The 22,243-nt window shown below is 38.0% G+C and overlaps 1 protein-coding gene across 1 annotated transcript in view; it reads left to right on the top strand.

Annotated features, from left to right (window-relative positions):
- Positions 1-22,243, top strand: part of adcy2a (adenylate cyclase 2a) — a 93,655-nt gene that overhangs the window by 31,171 nt on the left and 40,241 nt on the right. Inside the window, exons 4-19 of the mRNA XM_042490759.1 lie at positions 2,038-2,187; positions 5,207-5,355; positions 5,545-5,656; positions 5,798-5,925; positions 6,719-6,877; positions 7,191-7,323; positions 7,414-7,590; positions 7,695-7,738; positions 7,933-8,013; positions 9,992-10,061; positions 10,305-10,402; positions 10,587-10,671; positions 14,311-14,448; positions 15,548-15,667; positions 15,769-15,953; positions 18,375-18,459. Of these exons, the coding sequence (XP_042346693.1) occupies positions 2,038-2,187; positions 5,207-5,355; positions 5,545-5,656; positions 5,798-5,925; positions 6,719-6,877; positions 7,191-7,323; positions 7,414-7,590; positions 7,695-7,738; positions 7,933-8,013; positions 9,992-10,061; positions 10,305-10,402; positions 10,587-10,671; positions 14,311-14,448; positions 15,548-15,667; positions 15,769-15,953; positions 18,375-18,459 (1,914 nt within the window). The remainder of the gene's footprint in view (positions 1-2,037; positions 2,188-5,206; positions 5,356-5,544; positions 5,657-5,797; positions 5,926-6,718; positions 6,878-7,190; positions 7,324-7,413; positions 7,591-7,694; positions 7,739-7,932; positions 8,014-9,991; positions 10,062-10,304; positions 10,403-10,586; positions 10,672-14,310; positions 14,449-15,547; positions 15,668-15,768; positions 15,954-18,374; positions 18,460-22,243) is intronic.

Here is a 22,243-nt window from a genome sequence, read left to right as displayed (position 1 = left end):
GAGGGTGAAGGGGACCGAGAAAATATTCTTTTTAGAGATGCAGTGGGAGATGACCATGAAATTGTCCATTTGCTTTAAATTGCAAAATATTGAGCTCAAGGTTATTAGGACTCCTGGGTCTTTATACATTCACCTGTCATCACTGGGTCACATCCTATCATAATAGCTCCTCTAATGGAGCTTCCTGCGCGGTGCTAGCATGAGGGATGCATGGAATGTGAATGAAAGTAAAGCAAAGTTATGAAATACAAATAAAGAGAACAGACTGCACTTTTGACAGATCTCATTTTGCTTTCTATATAGCAAAGAGCTTTCATTGGAGTAAGCATTTATATCACATTTTTAACACAGCAGTGTTTTGTATTCTCTGCTGTTATAGAGCGATACTGACTGAGAAAAGGGGGCAGTGTATGTGATGAGTTCCACATAATATTGATAATTTCATCCATTCCTTGCCATAATTCGTTAAATACAATACAGCATGACTTGTTTGTGAGCATCATGTATAGTATGTGCCATTAATGCATCATTGACCTTCCCTTTACCGGTTGGACCAGGAGTTCGGTCTGAAAATGTGAATACAAGACAATTATCCTGTGATGCTTGTGGCCCTGGGAGGCTGTGATCCAGTGCACACAGTGGAAAACAAAATTGTTGAATGGATGAAAAATGGGGACGTCATTGCTAATATTCTACATCATTAGAACTAGTGGGGCAGAGGATGCTGAGTTTATCCTGAGGGGAATGTCAAGTCAGCAAAATCAAACTGAGTGATCTCCCTCTGTGAAGTTTTGATCTTATCGGGCTGAGTTTTAGCTTTATCAGAATTTGCTTTTATCAGTCTAATAGAGGGTGCACATATGGGCAAGTGAGCAATACTATATGTTCGTAGAAATGGAATATAGTATTAATAACTATGATTTCATACATCTATAATCACCTGAAACTAAGAATCCTTGTGTTTTTGTTACTTTAGAATGAGCCTTACATATTACATACAGAGCGACTCCTTTTTCAAGGAATTTGCCATGTCGTTCCGTAGTATCCAGAACAGACAAACCAAACCCTGGCTCTAGATGGGTCCATTTGCATCTTTGCATCAGCCACAACAATTCTGCTCCATGCTGGGCACGCAGGTTTCAGTAGGTTGCGAATCTACAACCTCACTGATAGATGCCATGAATACCGACACATTTATTACAATAAATACATGTACAGCATGAGTATGATTAACAGCAGCTTTGTCACTTCAGCCATGCCAAAGTCCAATAGAGCCTTTAGTGGGGTGTGTTTTCTTTTGTTGTGTGTGTTAGAACACTAATTAAGACAGACAGGCCTCCTTGTGTACAATAAACCTGAACTCAAGGGAAAGTCTATATATATAGACAAGAGCCACTGGGTTTATTATGGTTTAGTTTTTTTTTACATTTTTTTCAGCTGGGGAAGAGGGAAGGTTGATCGAGCAACAGAAAAACTGATGTGGGGGACACATAATGCTATTTTTGGGCAATAATCAACTGAGAAGGGGTAGTGTAACGGTCACACACATCTAATTTCCATATCTTGCCATTGTACCGTATTTCTCTATTGCTGAGGTGCTGTGGAAACTTTATCTTTTAAAGAACTGATTGACTGAAGAAAATGATTTTAGCTGTATTGTTAATGAGTGCCACATGGCCCCTGAATACATTGTGCAATGCTGGAAGTTGACATCATTGCAGCATCTCAGTTGCCACAGCTAACTACCCTTGGGAACAGCTTTTGTCCTATTTTTGACTGAGAGATTTTTCTTTGACCTTGGTTTCATGTAGTAAAGACTAATTTCATCCTCAGGACACAGACTGTATGACCTGATTGTTGTCTTTAAACTGTTCACACGAGATACAGTAGCTTTTCTGATATTAACTGTTTCATGTATGTATTATAAAACACCAGCAGATAGTAATGTTGAATCGTGTATTCCACAGAACTCTATTACTATCCATTGTTTGATATTTTGTCTAATATCAGTTTTGTCTGTTGTCTCTCTCTGTACAGACTTTAGCCAACATAATCATTTTCATGTGTGGCAACATGGCGGGGGCGTACCATAAACATCTGATGGAGTTGGCACTCAAACAGACATACCAAGACACCTGCAACTGCATCAAGTCCCCAATTAAACTGGAGTTTGAGAAGAGACAACAGGTAAAGTGGGCAATGAGTCTTAATGACCAGTGTGCCAGTGAAAGTCAGGCAGGCATTGAGTGATTGAGTATATATTATAGTTGTGCTGCTGTTGATGATGATGATGATTTTGATTACTTTGATGATGAAAATGTATAAAAATGAGAAATATATTATGTAAGATAAATGAGGAGAGAGTGGCTGTGATAATGATGGGTATGATGATTATGACAACAGCAATGTCTGTAAAGTAACAAATGATAGAGTAGATAAATAAAAACAATATGGCTCAAAAAGGCCTTGGAGATTAAGCAATCCAAAGAAAAATAACTGATGTTGATCTTGAAAAGGTTTTTGAGTTTTTTAATTTAAAAACTGTCACTGCGACATCATCAATTGCTACTTTGTTATATCAATAGGTATGTTTCACGTACACTTGCACTGTGTTGCAATTGTCTTATACATTCTACTGTATATGCAGGCATTATTATTTATCTTCTTGCTGTTCTTACAGTATTTTACCCAAAATGTATGAGTCATATGACTCTGCTCTACACATAGCTGTCAGTGCTTGATTCCTGTGGTTTACAGAGGGAAGGGGTCCACTGAGGCTTCATGTCAGGAGTTGTGTTTTACAGAATGTGGTTCTGTTAATGACCTCAGTTAATGTGATGATTATATTGAGTCCCTGGAGCCTACTGTATGTGCTAAATTCTCTGTAGTAATATTTCTTTAGCATCCTATGGCTGCTGGCTGAAATGTTTGCAGCAGATTGACAAAATTTAAGAACATCTGCAGCAAATGAGTCTCTTTACAATAAGACCATGGACATTCATTCATTAGTACTTTTTGTTGCGGGAGTGTGTTTGTCCTGAGCATCATTTTGGATGACAATGAGTGAGTATTGGTAAAGCTTCAGGCAATTATATGTGATTCATACATTACAGCATTTTCAGAAATACATTGTTTAATGCAAGGTGGACCTACAGCATTTGCTAAATGTGTCATTGGTCACATACATTATCTCAACAATGGGTAATAAAGATTTTTACAAAACCTTTGATAGTAAGTGACCTCACTGTCACATTGCATTTTTCTTTTTCCTACTGTACACATTTGAGATACGCATAGTTTTGTTCCACTTGATATGTTTGTCCACATAAGTTTGTCAGATTCCTCTTTACTTTTCTTTGTGTTTGTTATTATTTGTGTAATTTTTAAAGCCCTTTGTTTTTCTAAAATCTTGTTTGAGTGCTGTTTGTTTGTGCAGATGCCAGTGCCAACGGTACTTTCCTTTACTCATGATAGGCAACCAGCAGCATTGTATGTATGTCTATGCCTTTGTGCTTCTCTCCACGTGCTATGTGCAAAATTGGAACAGGCTAGTGATTAATGCAGGTGAATGCAGGCGGTGCTGCTGCTGAGCAGCAGCATGGCTTCCTGTGTGAAAATAGCAAGGTGTTGATTAAAGTTTACTGCTGTGCGAGCCTGGGATGTAGCTCGTTGTTTACTACAGCTGCTGCTGTTGTAGCTTTTGGGATTAGTCAGATGAGGGTGAATTCAACTGCTGTTATGAAAGTACAGGCTTGGGGTGGAGCTGGTTATCCCTGTGGTGAATCCAGCTTGTGTTGCTACAACCATAAGCGAAACTGAGAATGCCTCGGGTAGAGCGTTTGGCTGAAGCCCTGGAGTGCTACTGCTGCCTGCGACAGATGGTAGTAACTGTGCAGACGCATTTCTCTTGGGTGCTCATAATATATGCTGTTTGGTGCATGCTTTTATCCAGAGTGCCCTGCAGTACAGTGAGTGCATACATTTTGGTTAGAGTAGTCCAAGGGGGACCACGTGAATTCATCATAAACTGAAAGCCCTGGCTTGTTTGTTCGCAGCCAGCTTAGACCTTTCCCTCTCACGTTGAACCCACTGAGCCTAAGCAGTGGTACAGAGAGATTATCAATGGTACAGAAAATGTATCAGAGTTGCAGGTGACATTGGCTTAAAGGTCTAGCCTGTAGGATTTAGGGGCATCTGTTAATATTCATAACTAGAGCTGTACCTGAATCTCCACAGAGTCTGCTATGTAGTTCAACAGTAAACCAGAACATACAAATCAAACGCTGGCTTTTGATAGGGCCATTCACATTTTTGCATCGGCCACTGTAGTTCTCTAACCTTTGCTTCTGTAACCTCAAGACTAGATGCCACTAAGTCCTTCACTCTGGACCTTAAATGAAGTGGGCACAGTAGCCTCAGAGAAAAGCAGAAAGAGATGGTTAACCTACTACTAAATAAAAGAAAAGTTGTGGGCGAATAACTGTTCAATCTGTCTTCTGGTGGCTGTCGATAAAAGAAGCACTGTAAAAAGTTTTTTTCTTTACATTGATCATAATTTTGAATACCAAGTCAACCCGATACAGTGTAGTGCCCAATTAACCTTCACTTAGCACTTAAAACTTTCTTGAATTCTGGCGACATGGTAATGGTGATAGCTTTTTGTCTCCTCCTGTCGTCAGAGGTTGTTGCTTCAGAATCAAATTAGGACTGAATTCAATTAAATAGCAATTCACTGAAAATGTAAAACCTTTTTCATTGACAGTTCAAGGTCCTTGGCGACTATACTTCAGTCACATAAATATATCCAAACTTTGGATGTGAAAGCTTGTTTTGTTACTAAAGTCATAGCTTTGCTCTTGGCATTTGCATAACTTCTAATCACACTTAATTTTTTCAAGCCGCTGACAAAAACTGAGTGATTATTTGGTGCAGTGAATCCCTGTGAGAAAGTACATACTCTAATGGTAAAATAAATGAACTGTTGGGCATATTGTTTGATGCGTCAGCCTTGGGTTTTTACTACACTGTTGTTTGATTATACAAGACTTCAGCGCACATGTTTAAGTGCTTATTGATCCGAAATGACATGTTTTATGATATGATACCTTGTAATGTATATTGTTGAGGGTTTTTTTATGATGCAATAATATTAATATTTTTCTTGATTTTTCTTACCTTACCTGTACTTCTTTTCTTCTGCCATTAGGAGCGTCTCTTGTTGTCTCTGCTGCCAGCCCATATTGCTCGTGTTATGAAAGCTGAAATCATCCAGAGACTGAAGGGCCCAAACTTTGGCCAGATTGAAAACACAAACAATTTTCACAACCTCTATGTCCAGAGACACACCAATGTCAGGCATGTTTTATTTGGATTACCAATTATATAACCAGGCAACACTGTAGTTTCCTGTATTGCAAGACACATATGTGACACCTACTGTGTTTATGTGTTTGAGAGTACAGATTTAAATGTAGAGCAGCCCAAATGTATATTCAAATTTAAAACTACTATAATTATTTGATTTATACATTTTTCCATCTCTAGTATACTGTATGCTGATATAGTAGGATTTACACGGCTGGCCAGTGACTGCTCACCTGGAGAGCTGGTGCACATGCTAAATGAGCTGTTCGGAAAATTCGATCAAATTGCCAAGGTAAACATTTCATTGTCACTAATTAAAACTTCCAAGTAATTTTCTCTCAAAGTGTTATTATGTGTATAAATTAAAAAGCTGTCTGTACTGTCTGTCAGCAGGAACTTTATCTGACCCTGTGTTCCACCTTTTTATATGCAGGAAAATGAATGTATGCGGATCAAAATCCTTGGTGACTGTTACTACTGTGTGTCTGGCCTGCCAGAGTCCCTGCCAAACCATGCCAAGAACTGTGTGAAAATGGGTCTGGACATGTGTGAGGCTATCAAGTAAGTTTTCGGGTACATAACAGTGCTGTTAAAGAAATTTTTAAAAAGGCTTTCTCCTCGTCTTTTACTATACAGTATATCTCAGTGACCCATACAAAACACCCCCCAACTCTGCAGTAGTAATGTTGAGTAAATCTTCGGCATCACTGATGTTAAATATGTTAAAATATCTGACCAGAAATTAAATGGATGTAAATAAATGATGAAGGAACATTGAGCAGTAGCTTATTTATCATAGTGCAACCACATGGGAAGTGAATATAGAAATTAAATGTCTCTTACAGTAAAAAAACAAAAAACATAAAACCTCATGCTGTTTCTTGTCTGTTAACTCAGCTAAACTGTACACTCTCAAGAGTCTCATTACACTTCTGGAATTTTGTACTACATTTGCCTACCTGCATTTCAGATTTAGTTTGAATAGGTCTTTACACAGTGCTTTTTAAACTACATGAAACACCCCATAATGATGATAAGTGCTTACTTACCATCAGCTCAGATGTAGAGACTTTTTTCTTAATTGTCAGTTTAATTGCATCAAATATGTGGTGGAAAGTGCGAGGTCCTATCTCATTTTGAGGCATCAGTGTGAGACAAAGGGGAGGGAACTGCGACAGAATTAATGAAGAGAGAAAGACCTCAAATAAAATTTAAGTGAGAAGAAAATGAAGTCACCATAAAGCACCATGAAGGTCACAGAGAGGCATATCTGTCTTTTCTAACAAGATATACAGGAGGTGATTTCTGTTACTCCACATTAACACGTTTTTCTCTTGTTTTTGGTTCATGACAGGAAGGTGCGAGATGCCACTGGGGTTGACATCAACATGAGGGTCGGTGTGCATTCTGGGAATGTCCTGTGTGGTGTGATTGGACTTCAGAAATGGCAATATGATGTGTGGTCGCATGATGTCACGCTGGCCAATCATATGGAAGCAGGAGGTGTACCGGGGTGAGTGAACTGGAAGTAAAACAAGCAGGAGGTATTTTTTGAAGTGCAACTGCAGGCTATCGAAAGCTACGCTTTGTTGTATTTAAAGTGTTGTGGGGTTTTTTTTCGCATTTCCTTTTGATTTCGATGATCTATATTAAAAGGTCATTTCTGTTGGTTCTAATTTAGAATAGAAATCATAACACCACTATTGACATTGTGTAATATTGTGGTGCAGTTTGTGACAGTTTATCTGCAGAAGAATTAAGCAGGAGAATACTTAGATCCTACTATTCATTGAAAGCTGTATAGTGATAGCACTGTTTATTGCCAGGCGAGTCCACATCACCTCAGTGACACTGGAGCATCTGAATGGTGCCTATAAGGTGGAAGATGGGGATGGGCAAGAAAGAGACCTCTACCTGAAGGAACATGGAGTCATCACTTTTCTGGTCATCAACCCAAAGGTACTGAAGCACATCAGTTACATTCAGTGAAATTAATATTGAACATTGAATAAAATACAATAAAATTATACTTTTTCCATGTTTTTCCAGGTGGAGCGTCGGAGCCCACAACATCACTATCGTCCCAGACACACTCTAGATGGAGCAAAGATGAGAGCCTCTGTCAGGATGACCCGATACCTGGAGTCCTGGGGAGCAGCCAAGCCCTTTGCCAACTTGCACCACAGAGACAGCATGACTAATGAGAACGGCAAGATCAACACTGCTGTGTGTATTTTTTGCCACATATAATGTATGTTAATGTGATTTACATGATGAGAAAGTTCAGCTGTAGCATGTTACCCATCTCTTTGCTCTTGTTCTGTGTCTAGGATGTGCCGATGGGGCAGTATCACTTCCAGAGGAGATCAGAAAGGCAAGCTGTCTCATTTTTACAGCTCCAGCACAATTTTCTTTGGCAGGATTATCCTCATCCCTGAACAGTATAAAGGCAGACGACAAGATGTTTTAATAAGACTAGACTTCTGCTTAAGGCTTTGATGTGTGTGACTAATATTATGTGAACAGAAAAGATATTCTGTCTCTTTTTATTCTTGTTGCCAATTAAAGAACAAAGTCTCAGAAGAAACGGTTTGAGGAGGAACTCAACGAGAGGATGATCAGGACCTTTGATGGGATAAATTCGCAAAAGTAAGACTCAAATATTGACTGTTTGATTTTAATATGCAAAAAAGTAAAGTATAGACCAAATCACAGTGATGTCGTGCTAACAGCAATCAATTCCAGATAGACAACTGGCAATTGGTTTAAATTGGAGATATGTATGATTGGCATTTTTATTTTTCTGTAGTCATTTTCAGCCATAACTGTAATATTTAAATATATATAGTTAAACATGATGGTCTAACCTGCCTGATGTTTCTCCTGTGCTGATTATTATGTACTTTGTTGCTTTGCTAGCGTTTTTAATTAACCAAATCTACTGGCACAGAAGCTGAGCAATGCCATCTAAAAGAATCAGTAGCAGTGTAAGGGTATGCTGTATTTGAAATACTTTTTCCTCTTAACCTCACACACTAACCAATTGAGGCAGTGGTAGACCAGCAGCTCCTGTAGTATGTGAAGTGAAATTGGTCTTTTTGTCAATGGAGTCTGGTGGCTTTGAGATTACGGCATCAGTTCCTTGTTCACAGCAAAGTAAAGCCGTGAAAACATTAAAACTCCACTGACTTCTTTATGTGTTCTTTATGTGAGTTATTTTTTAGGTGATCCTAAAGTAAAGAACCCAACATTTGGTAACTGCCGGATGCTAACTTGCATATTCTGGGTAGTTTGCATAATATACCTAATATGCATACATTTGTATAATAGCATATATTGGCAATATTTCAGCCACTGCTTGTCCAATTTGGACATTATTTGGATGGTTTTGGGGTTTTTTAAGGATGCTGAATCCATTTCTGATATTTTCAAAATTCAAAATGTATGTTTTAAACCAGAAGTCTGCATAGTTTATTTATTTAGTGAATTAGTTTTTAATTAAATGAAGACATTTTAGAAGACATTGAATTGACTTAGACAGATAACTTACTCTGTATATTTAATTTATTTGAAATAATTGAAATAACTTCAAATTAGTTATAAATATTACTGTATTTCTAAACACATGAATAGAACAGTGCTTGAAGTTAACATTTGAATTCACAGACCATCACACTGAGTTGATACGTAAATGTTGGTAAGAAAGGCAGGTAGCATGGTAAAGGAACTAAGTCATGTTTAACTGGTCACACAAGTCCTAAGTGTTTTTTTTTTTTTAAACAACATTATATCCAAAAATATCAGAACAGAGAATTATGTGGGACACCCGGAGGCTCAGTGGATAGAGTGGGTGCCACATGTATGGAGGCTGTGTCCTTGGCGCAGTGACGGCGGGTTCAATTCCAGCCTTGGCCCTTTGCTGCATGTCATCCCCTCTCTGTCTCCCCTTTCACACTTAACCTGTCCTATGAAATAAAGGCATAACAAGCCCAAAAAATAATCCTTTAAAAGAACAGAGAATTATATGTACACAAAAGCACAGAGATAAACACTTCTCTGACACGTTATAACAACTGATCAGAAATTGATTCATCATCCTCAAACAAACCCCAAAACCAACCAGATAATGTCCAAATTGGCCAAGCAGTGGCTGAAATATTGTCAGTTTATGTGATTATGCACATTTATGCAAACTAGGTAAATTATGCAAAATGCCCAGCAAGTTAGCATCCGGCATGCCACATAAATTCCACATGCATTTATAACATAAAACTTCGGGGTACTCTACATTTCCGGGTTGACTTTACTGGCAAGTAGCTCAGCGCCATTTCATTTTATGTATGTGACGCAGTCACAGAGGTCTTTTACCCATGATTAATACTAACCCTACTACTAACTATATCTAACCCTGTGATATGCAAAAAGTATTTTAAAACTAATCGAAGAAATACAGCAAACTTGGCAATCAAAACAAATAATGGCATATACTGTAGTGAAATATAGTGAAAATTGTATTGAAAACCTGCCTCTCAATATTCCTACTGGACTTGAATTTACTTTTATCAGTACCTGTTTTTTCTCTGTTTTATCTGGTCTGTAACTAATAATTAAGTCTTTATACTTTTAGACAGTGGCTCAAGTCTGAAGACATCCAAAGAATATCGTTATTCTTTCACAACAAATCCTTAGAGAAGGAGGTAAGAGACAACACAGTAAAATGGTATCCTTCACCCCTCAATGGATATAACAGAGTAGCTATTTCAAAGAGAATCAGCAGAACATAGTGCTTTTTCCTTAGCCAACACTTAGCTACCCTTAAATCTTGTAAATTCTTTGGAGCCTTGACTTATCTGAGTGCACAGTTGAGAGGCATTTGAAGTAGTTTTGATATCAGTTTTAAAAGCCTTTTGTTGAAATTTGACCTTTTTTATCTTTTTTAGTACAGAGCAACAACCTTGCCAGCCTTTAAATACTATGTCACCTGCGCCTGTTTGATCTTCTTCTGCATTTTCATTGTGCAGATTCTGGTCCTTCCAAAGTAAGTGTGCTTTATTTCACAGCATTGTACAAGCAAAATCAATTTACACTTTGTCCTTGCTTCTGTGCCCTGGTAAGTCATTTTGAGGCAAAGATAGGGCTACTAACATTTTGTACAAAATTAAACTTATCAAACTTTCATTGACCTGAACTTGGTGAACTTAATGAAATACTGTATTTTTTAGGACAACTGTCTTGGGGATATCCTTTGGAATGGCTTTTCTTATCCTTTCCTTGATCCTCTTCATATGTTTTATTGGACACTTCCTGGTGAGTAAATCTTTTTACTGCAAACACAATTGTTTTAGTAGTGCCTTTTCTTAGTGTTCTTTAAGTGTCCTTTTATATTAAAACCTGTCTTTAATCAGTTTATGCCCACTCTCTAATGGTACACTTCTGTGCTCAATGTTTGTCCTAATGTCATACCAAAGGCACATGAGTGGTACAAGTGCCCCTCTGGCCATCTTAATGGCCCATTAAGTGGCCCTGTTGATGGCCTAAGTACCACTCAGGTTAACACAAGCCACTCTGGTGTGACCATGAGGCAAAAATTAATCCTGACCCTGTGCATGAAGTGGGTGCTGTTCATTTTCCCCACTGCCCTTTAGCCAGTCTGTTTACACCACTGCCTTGTTGCATGCTTTAAGAGACAATTATCCTTTCATTTCTGGGCAGTAAAGACATGCTTAGATCAATTAGTGAAATGTCAATCTATGGTTTTTCATTTGTTTCCCAACATAGCAAACATACTAGATTGTGTGATTCTGGGGTTTACAGCATACTACATATATTCGAATTGTAAATAATTTGAAAAAGGATTTAATTAATCTTTGGGTGGTTAGGTGATGCATTCAATAGGGGTAAGTCTCTCTAAAATAGTTCTAAACAATGGACTTCCTAACAATGTCTTTACACCTTTTGACATAGAGGGCAGTTTTGTCTTCAGATATTGTCACTGCAGTTGTATCTATCCACTGGTGATAGTCTAGGGCTTCAAACGCTACTTGAGCTCTCTTCTGTAATATTCGCTGTCTAGTAAAAATGAATGAGCGATCAGAAGAAGACAAGAAAATGAGGGATAAAGAAAAAAGAAATGACTATTAAAACATTAAAGGTGCTATAAAAGTCCACAAGCCCCAGGCCTTCTCTACAACCCATTCCACCCAATGTCTGATCTTAAGTTCTTTGCAAGTGAGAATCTGCTGCTTGGCACTGAACTGTGCTCCCCATGGATGTAACCCAAGGCTCAAAAACAAAAGGCAACGCTCAATAGCTGCTGAGAAACCCCCGCTGTCTTTTGTCAATTTTATTTGGCATAGCTCGGTCTTTGCTTTACTGCGTGTCATGTCATTGTCTACCACTATGAAATTTGCACACACACATCACATCAAATTATCAGGTTCCTCTAAAATAAACAGCCTGTGTGTAGCCCTGAATCCTTTGTGAATGGGAACATTAGATTCAATCATCAATATGCACGTTGTCCTTGGCAGTGTTATAGTTTTTTTCAGTTTCAAGAGCACATTTTGTTGCTTTGTCCCAGCATGATGTCACAAGATAACAACAAATTGTTCCTTGATCTCAAATATAGCATTTCAGAAAAGCTATCCATGTAACATGTCAAATATTTTGGTAAACATATTTAGTGTGACTCAAATTTCAAGTCTTTCCCATTAAAATAAGAACTCCTCTTGCTAGAGGAACCAATCACATTTGGTTCTGTGGCAAATGCCTATACATCAGTGGGCTGAACCCGGCTGATGTGTTAAATAAAATCATGTAGCTCATAAACTGCTTTTGTAGTCTGAATCAGTCATTTCAAGTGAAACAACTCCAAACAGGCACAAAGGCATTCTTGTTTTTCACTAGTCCTATAATGTTATCCCCACCACTCGCAGTCACCATCCCTTTCAGCTCAGCTTTCTGTTCCACTTGAGACAGGATTTTTTATAATTCAGCCTTTTACAAGTTATTTAGGCTTAAAGTTATGCGTATTTAAAGACAGAGTCGCTTGAATGACTGTCTGTGAGGTGTCGCAACAGTCTGCGAGTCAGATCCGCCCCTCATAGCTCCATCCTCTGAAAATATGATCACTTTTGACTCTGAAAAACAGAGGTGGCTATGGCCAAAATGCCGAACTCGAGGCTTTAAAACAGTAGTCCACAAACCAATGGGCAACATCACGGTAGCTGTGTCCATTATTTAAACAGGCAGTGGTTCCACCAGTAGAGACTGGCCTGGTGGCACATGCTGTACACTACATTGCCTCAACACAGCATTGCCAAATCAGTTTAACAGAAAGAGGACTATCTGTAACTTTGACATTATTGAACATCATATCTTTTTGATTTCTAAGTACCTTGGTATGATGTAATAATTTGAAACTGCCTAAGCCTATGAGGACTGTGTAATTTAAACATCACTCATGTGATCCTGTTTTATTCGATAACTGTTGGCTGAAGATGGTAAGATTTGACATCCAAATAAAAGTTATTCATACATGCATTCCTCCTTTGATAAAACTTTGAGCAGAATTTGAAAATCAGACAGTGTGTAAATTCTCAAACAACCCCAGTTTGCTTCACTCTGCAAATAAATTTTTGACCTACATGACATTTCTCGGGGAAACCTTGCCACTCTTTTGGGGGGAAAGAAGATTGGTACCTTAGAAAGGAAAGACATGCTTATTTGATGAACTGACTTAAATATTCTGCTGGTTCTGTGACTTGAAATCTTCTGCTTAAATCAACCCTAGCAGATTCTCTTACTTAGTCTTTTTTTATTTTCACCCTCACGTTTTATTCATGTCATTATTATTTGAACTGCTGGACCTGAGGTGAAAATTGTGTGCGAATGCCTTGTTTTCAAAACAGAATGTGCCTCTCTAGCTCAAAATTACCGGTAATCCTGCTGGTGCATAATACAGTCTGCCCTCCATACTTCATTGTATTGTTATGCACATCCTTGAGCAATTCAAATGTCACATTCACTCAGCCCCAGCGATGCTCAGATATTGCTCTGAGATGACCAAGCAAATGATGTAGGCTTTCACAGTCATTGTCTCGCAATGAACAACATTCAGCTGAAAGCAGTGTTGCAAAGACGACTAGTAATTGACTGTAACAGGCCCAGTTAGTATTTGTTGAAGTATTGGAAGATTTCATTATTGCATTAATAAAAACTCAGTAATAAACAGTACATAAAATCATAATACTGTATAGTTTGCTGCCTGTCAGGTAATATTGGGTTACTACTGGGTTAAAATGAATAGTATTGTACAGTGTGTTCTGCTTCTGAATACATACAAACTGTGCCCTGAGTGAAAATGATTTGATTGTACATGCAGGAAGTGGAACCCCTGTAGATTTCCTTTGGTTCTAATAAAGGTTAGAAAATTATTGTTGCAGACAAACTGAATGATTTGTTAGAAGCTATACATGTACATGGTTAACTTTCATCATTTTATACATGACGAAATTACTTGTAGTGATCATTCTGTAGAGCTTCTATTGCATTTAGTTTGATATATATTGCAGCATGCCCAAGTTGACAGGACCCCTCTTTTCATAACTGTATGCCTCTTGAACTTGTTCTCTGGCACTGCTGAGGCTATTAGGAGATAATCAGTAATAGGTGCTTCAGTGTGTGAACTTGTTATGTATTGTTTAATATATTTCACTGTAATTGTCCCTACTTAGGAGAAATACTTAACATGTTTTTGCATGTCTCTGCTCATGTGCATATGTGTGTTATTTACTTATTTTAATTGGTTAATGTGTGCTTGTGTTCCTTGGTGCTTGTGTGTGTGTGTTTGAATCTGTTTGCAACCTTTTAGTGCCATAGTATCTATCTTGTACTTTGGCTCATACATTCTTGTATTAGTGTGCTATTGTGTTTGTGTCCCTGCAGCACTGCAGTAAAAGCGCCTCCACTTCTTGGATGTGGCTGCTGAGGTCATCAGTCATTATTGCCAATAAGCCATGGCCCCGCATCACTCTCACCATGGCAACCACAACTCTAATACTCATAATGGCAGTCTTCAACATGGTAAGCTTTTTATTTGCAGGTACTGCAATAAGGGAGGGGTAATACCAATTAGGCTTCACTAGGTATGAAATAGTAACTGCAGTGTAATTAGAATGTAATGGAGTGTAACATGTTGTCACACAAATAAAATAAATAAATCTGCCTTTTGTGATGTAAACAAACAGAAACCTGGGATGTTTAGTGTTTTTGCAAAATTATATTCAGATTTTTTAAACAAACAAATTCATTCTGCTGTCTTACAGAGTGTACTAACTATAAAAACATCTCAAATCTGTAATTCTTGCAATGGTTAAAAATATTTGCGTGCCAATATGTCTCGGTCATCAGGGTTAGGGGCTGTGGATGCACTAGCATTTTAATGAAGTGTTTATCTCTGTGCTTTTCATTTCTTTTTTTTTAGTTTGCCTCAAAATAACTGGATATTTCACCTCTTAATCAACTACAAAAAAAATTCTTCTCTTTTCTTTTGCAAAGCAGTATATTATTTAGCTTTTTCAAATATCAACATAATACATTCCCTGCATATTAGTGCCCACGCCGTTTTCATGTAGTGATAAGGAAATACTGTACCTAGCAATTTCATTGTCATTTTACTCTTCTCCATCAGTTTTCAGATTTATCTGACTGAGTTTTACTTTTGTTAGGGGAAAAAAAAAGTAGCCTGAGGCTTGTGGGGTTGCGTGATAAAGCACAGTGTCAGGACCCTGGTTTAGACCTTCACACAAATCGATTCCAGAGATTATAATCTTGTTTTGCACCTGACGTGGGTCAGTCGCTCAGGGCGGTTGGACCAAATTAACTTGGCTTTGCTCAGTGGGCCAATCCTCATCTTATCCTGCAGGTTCACTTTAAAGGACATTATTGAATGGTTGTCACTATTGGCCTCTTATCTAACTCCATTTTCCTCCTGCAAGTACAATGTAGACTAGTTTGTCTTTTCACATGCTGCCGTGCAAGGCAAGCAGACCGGAAAAGAGTAATTTGCATGTGAATTGTGTGTTTTTTTTCTCTGTGGTGGATTTAAATGGAAATACTTTTTTAGCACTGACCAAAGATGTCACAAACCCTTAAATCTGTTGACCTTGTGTTCTTTTTCTAGTTCTTTTTGGAAGACAACGAGTTGCCCCCTGTTCCTTTTTACAATTCATCCAATGAAACACAGTTTTACTCCAATGGACAACTAATCACCTTCACTGGCAAAAACAATTTCTACCTTCCAGTAAGTGTAGACAATAATTACCATGATTCTTTACTAATAATTTGTCTTTTATAACTTGAATAAATCAACCTACCAATCTGTCTCTTTTTCTCTCTGTCTAGTATTTAATTTACAGTTGTATACTGGGCCTAATCTCTTGCTCTGTGTTCCTGAGGATAAACTACGAGCTGAAGATGATTATCATGTTGACAGCTGTGGTGGTTTACAACGTCATTATCCTACAAACACATGCCTCTCTGCTGGATGAATACAGCAGATTTCTTTACAAGACCGAAAGCCTGGACAGGTAGGTGCACAGATACTATTCAAGAGAGTGACCAAGAAGGGTATAGAGAGTCAAGGTGGGAGAAGAAAAAGTTGAGGTAGCCTGAGAAGAGAATTGAGTAAATGGAAAACTACAATATGTGGAGAAAGGAGAAAAAGATGGTTCCACCTCATGGCCGTCTTCCAGTTAGTCGAGTCAAGATTATCTCCAAATGGAGGCTTATAGAGGGCATCCTTTACAGATGCCAGAATTTTACAAGGTACTCATTCTTAGTCATTCTGTTATGTACATTAGATAATAATCAGAGTGTCCTCAATTTGGAGAAGCAATCATGAGTACTCGAACAAAGCTGAGCAATGTACTGTTTTGGACGGGAGCCATCTAAAAAAAAGTCCCACCTAAACGAAAATGACATCAGTTTAAGTATACATAATATTTAGAATATTTTCTATGCTTATCATTGCCATCAGACAATGATTTCCAATGGGGTACTAAACCTGTTTTATTATGCTCTTCAAAGCCAGACTCCATTGAGAAAAACTAATTAACATCAAGGAACACAGTAGCTGCGGGGTACAGCTGCCTTGATCAGTTTTTGTGTGTGTGTGTTCTTGTGTGACTTTGGCATTTAAAAGGATTAGTTTGGATTCACCAAAGTCACACATTAACACAAACAAACCAACTGATTGAGACCAGTAGCCCTGTGTTCAGCAAGTTAAAATGACTGTTTTTCAGTTGGTTTCAATTCAATTTTATTATTTGTCCCAGAGGGCAATTTGTGTTGCAGCAAGTGTCAGTGGAGTCTGGTGACTTATAAATAGATGGGTGACTAAAGCCGTTAACGTCTTTCCTGTTGGAATGGGCTGAGTCTATCAAGATAAAGTGGTAAAAATATTCTCTCTACAAGCATACACCCTAGGGGGTCATCAGAGTTTAGATGGGGCCTTATAATTAGTGTTCTACTCAGGTAGCCTGTCACCTTCAAACACACGGCGACACGCTCCTCCACTCATCTGAGAAAAATAGCATTTCTCATCTTTTCCCAAAGAACAGTTTCTTCCTTTTAATGAAAATAATTATAATGATGCATTTAAATGCAAGTTGATGTTATTTCATGGTGGTCTTACTGGAAAATGAGATTTTCTGACTAATTGCTGGAGGCCCTCCTTGCAAATCAAAAAATCTTATGGATGTAATATCCAAAGCAAAACTTCTTGGAGCCTGCAGCGTCAATCATTAATTTATTATCAATTGGCAAATGTGGCATCAATGCATGGTGTCAGCAATTCAAGTCTAAATTGTCTGATATCCAGTTCAAGGATGTTGTCTTTTTAGTTATTGACTTTCCTGTCCAAAGCAAAAAGTACAGCTTTGATCAGCAGTAACACAAAACAGGGAAGTGTTGAGGGTAGACATGACAATTCCAAAAGTTTTGGTCCTTTCTGTAGTTATAAAACTTTTTATTTGTCAATACTAAGAGTTTTTGTCAGAAGCCAAATGATTTTTTGCTTCCCGTTTGTGTGTTTTCCATCTTTTATCTTCATGTGAGACTGTCTGTCCTCAGTCATTGCCATTCACTCTGTAAAGAATTGATAAGATAATGAACCAGGCAAGTGAAGAACTTGCAGGCTGTTTTCTCAGTTGTCTGCTGAGCTCTGCCCTAGATAAGAGTCAGAGTCCATTAATATGCAAACTGTTCTTGCACAAATTAGGATGCAATAGTCCTATTTGAGCCTTCTCACACATTCAGAGTTTAGAGAAAAATTTAGACTTCACTGCTTGAAAATGTCTGTTTCAGTGTAGACTTATATGATGTAATAGGGGCATTTTTAATCTCTTTTTAAGCAGTGCCTCTGAAGTTTTTTGGGGGGTGTTGGGTGTGTTTGAGCATATTCAGTAGCGAGATTAGTATGTTGGCATGCACAGTACAATACATGGACACACAATAGCTGGAGCTTGGTTAGTTGCCTGATTCTGTCTTGGACAGGTGTCCTACTTTTAGGGCTAGGATGGTGGAAACATGAGGGCTTGAAGTGTATTCATGGTGCAAAATCTTTGCACAGGGTGAGCATTATCTCGTTGTTTATTGGCTCTCAAAAAATGTTCCTTGTGAATGCAGCCCTGGCAGGAAAGCTCACCAACTGGAATGCAAATAGTAAACAAGTGCTTGTCACAACTAAGCAGAAGTGACAGTCTTAACTAAGTGACAGCTTGGAATAAACTGGTCTGCTAACCAATCATGGGAAACATGTCACAGACTACTGATTGTAATCTGAATTTTTAATTAAATGTTCTTACACTTTTCTCTCTGTCTTCAACTTTTTTCACACCTGCTTTAATTTTTGTCACTTTCCATCCTTTATCTCTGTCTTAAACTTTTTTTTTTACCTTGTCTCTTTCTCCATTCACAAATGCATTCTTTTTTTTTGTATGCCCTTCAAGACCAGGAGTCCTCAAAGACCTGAAGACTATGGGCTCTATCTCCCTCTTTATCTTCTTCGTCACTCTGCTTGTGCTTGCCAGACAGGTAAGTCCACACTATAAGAGTTAGAATGATGTTATCGTCTGTCTTCTGCACATTTTCACCTTCACAGGTCTGAAATAATTTAATTTTCTGCTTTACTCTAACATCACCATTGCACTGCATTGCCTTGAAGTTCATCCTGTATCTTCTACATACCTGTCACATCCATGCCATAGAGGAATTCCACAGTCCCTTTATCTTTTTAACCCTTGATGTCTCCCATGCGTGAACATAATTGAGTTTGATGTATTCTGGAATCACAAGAAGCAGTGCAGCTGGGGATTGCACCTGGGTCAGTGGGGTCATTGGCAAGTATTTTTCTTCAGTGCCACATGAACTACCTTTAGATAGTTCATGTGAATGAAGACCTAATTGCACTCCAGACACTACAGTTTTGATGTCTATCTTTATATGTACCATTATTACCTCAGAGCTTGGGGGAAATATAGCTACTCTGCACAGCTGATAAACTAAATAAAGTAGAGACGATAAAGCTTTTTGGCTGCTGTGCTGCACTGTGCAAGAGAGGTATCATGAGACCAGTTTATCTGGCCTCCCTCCATCCACTCTGGGCCAATTATTTACATCGGCAAGTCTAAAGTTACACTGGTGGACTTAGAGATTTACTAGCCAGGAGATGCAGTGACCAGAGGCTGGTCCTTCTGGAGAGTTGTGTGGTTCTTAGTCTGGCTATTTTGGGGTTATGCTACACTGCAGGGTACTTCCTGTCCTTGAGTGTGATCCAGAACTGGGGCAGTATTGTCCTCTGGAGCTTAAGTACAGTTTTAATTACCAACATTAACTGCATGTATTTAAAGTTACAGTAGTCAGCTCATTGTAAGACTCTTTACATTGTGATTAAACAGATCTTTACACTTTAAACTTGTGGTAACATATAGCAGATAATAGTACATGTAGACAATATAGTACATGTAGTATCAGTGTCCAACCTAACATGTATTTCCCCACTAGTCCACCTTGCCAGTAGATCAGAGTTTTACTGGCCCCTTGTATATTTTCACTGGACCTGCAGCCAAAAAATGAAAATGGTTTTTTACCATTATTATGGTGATTTATAATGTGTAATGTGTACAATAGAGAAGCCCATCCTAGATTTGGTTTTCTATACGTAATATTAATATATAAAACTATACAAAACCTAGGCATATACTTGTTTCCACTGAGGTAGAAAGCCTGTTTTCCTTTAATGGTCCCATAAGTTCTTAGCTGACTTTTTTTTGTTTTGTTTTGACTACTGGTAAGAGGCAAGTCAAGAGCGCATCCCATAACACAATTTGGTTTCCCCACGTGTATTTAAGTGAATCCCAAAGCATTTGATTGGCCGCGTGTTTTGAAAACGATGATATCCTCTAAAACGTGCTCACAGCACAGGCTTGCTGTCACAGACTCTCTGTCCAATGTGTGCTTCAGGCCAGTAACGAGCCCTGTATTAACGTAGTAATGTGGATACCAGATTTGTGACTATATTTGTGTGCATGTGCATGCAGACTGAAGTCCCAGCACTCACTGTCGCACTGTCAGTGAGAGAGGACATGGGCAGACTAATATTTCTGTTTTATATCAGAGCTTATCATTAAATTGGATGCAGCTGATCCCCTGAGCTCAACTGTGTACTGGAATAATAGCATGGCTGCTACACTTTTCTTTCTCCGTGGGGACTGAAATGTGTCCAGAAAAAGCATACTGACTACATGACTGGATATACAGGTGTAAGCAGAAGCACCACCTTTTACTATGTGCATCCTGTGACACTGCCAAACTACTACTCCCACCAAGATATAAATTGGGCATTTTAAGTATACCAGTGGTGTAGGGACACTTGTTTTGTATCACAGTACACGAAGAATATGTGCTACATGCATTATTCAGTGTGGTTTTAATTGGTTACGTCCCACAACTGTGGACACACATTGAACTCCCATTGGGAACTTTGGTTTCTATGGATGCTTGAGGCTTCTGTCTTACAAAATGTGAAAAATGTGATGATACGCTTCCTGCAATAAGTACTGCTGGATTAGGCAGGTTGAAATTGTCATAGTATAGTGTGTTGTTAAAGAAATCGGAAAAACTTAATAATAAAGGAAAAATCCTAATGTCACGTTATAATATGTCATAAAAATGTCATAGTATAGTGTGTCATTAAGAAATCGTTAAGTCATGGGATAGTATGTTGTTTAAATAAATCATAAAAATGTCAAAGTGAACTGTGTTGTTCAAAAAATTGTAAAAATTTAATAGTGAAGTATGTCCTCAAAAAATAATGAAAATGTCAAAGTTTACAATGTCTTGCCAAAAAATCAAAAAGGTGATTGTACACTTTGTCATTGAAAAATCATGAAAATATAATGGCAAAGTATGTTAGAAAATTCATAAAAATGTGGTAATATAGTATGTGGTTAAAAAAATCAGCAAAATGTCATAATTAAGTATTTCATAAAAAATCTCATAATATAGCATGTCATTTAAAAAAATCATGAAAAAGTTGTAATATAGTATATCATTTAACAAATTATAAGAATGTCATTGTTTAGAATGTTGTTTAGAAAAACATCATAGTATAGTTTGTCATTCAAAAAATCATAAAAACATCAGAAGAATGCCACTAAAAAAACATTAAAACGCCAGAAGAATGCCACTAAAAAAATCATTAAAACATCAGAAGAATGCCACTAAAAAAATCATTAAAACATCAGAAGAATGCCACTAAAAAAACCATTAAAACGCCAGAAGAATGCCACTAAAAAAACCTTTAAAACGCCAGAAGAATGCCACTAAAAAAAACATTAAAACGCCAGAAGAATGCCACTAAAAAAATCATTAAAACGTCATTGTATCATATGTTGTTTAAAAAAAACTATAAAAATTTCATAGTACGTACTATAACCAAAATTATCACATTAACAGTAGTTGGTGATTCACTCACTTTTGTACAATATTATGCAGACAGCAAGTATGATTCCAAAATCATTAACACACAATATATCCAAGCTACTAATATACACAAATATGTATACAAATGTAGATGTGTAAATGTGTGTGTGTGTGTGAGGGAGACAGAGAGAGACGGGTGGGCGGGGGGTGGGGGATGGGGGTGGGGGTCCTAAGGTCCTAAGGCCAGCCCCTCCATGTTAGTGAATGGACATAGGCCAAACTAAAAACTCAAAGTACACGCCAAATAAATTTTTTCCCAAAAATGGTTTCTGTCACTGAAGGTAGTTCTCATCATCCTGGTGTTTGTTCAAGTGTTTGTTTTTATGAAAAGTTTGGTTTTAATGAGTAATTAAATAACACAGATGGGGGCTTTTTCGCAATAATTGACAGCTGTGACAGCCAATCCGTGCGCTCACATTCAATGGAGCTGCTCATGAATGGTCGGACGGGTGTTTTGGCCGGAACTCCCCCATCTGGGATATTTTAACCTCATGTCAGCATAGCTGGGGTAACTGGGGCAATGTCGTCCATCCTTGTTATATAGTCTATGTAACAAACCAAGAGGCAGAGGTGAATTGACCAACAACAGAAGCTACAATAAGATGATCCAAGATTCAAGATGCTAGATCAAAGATGGCTGCAGAGGAGGGAAGGCCTTTGCTGACCATGTGGTTGGTCACATAAAGAAACAGAGATAAAGGCAGGAACCTTAAGTTCCTTCTATGTGTGCTTCTGTTGAGAGCCAATTTGTGAGTGTAGGTGAACTAATATGTAAAAAGGGTGCCATGGTTAGTAAAATGGATGTGTAGTTGCATGCAAGACCCTGTCTGTGTAG

This window comes from Plectropomus leopardus, chromosome 7 (assembly GCF_008729295.1).
Source record: "Plectropomus leopardus isolate mb chromosome 7, YSFRI_Pleo_2.0, whole genome shotgun sequence".
In the NCBI taxonomy this organism is placed as follows: Eukaryota; Metazoa; Chordata; class Actinopteri; order Perciformes; family Serranidae; genus Plectropomus; species Plectropomus leopardus.
Note: the sequence above shows the minus strand (reverse complement) of the source record. Positions and strands in the feature narration are given on the sequence as shown.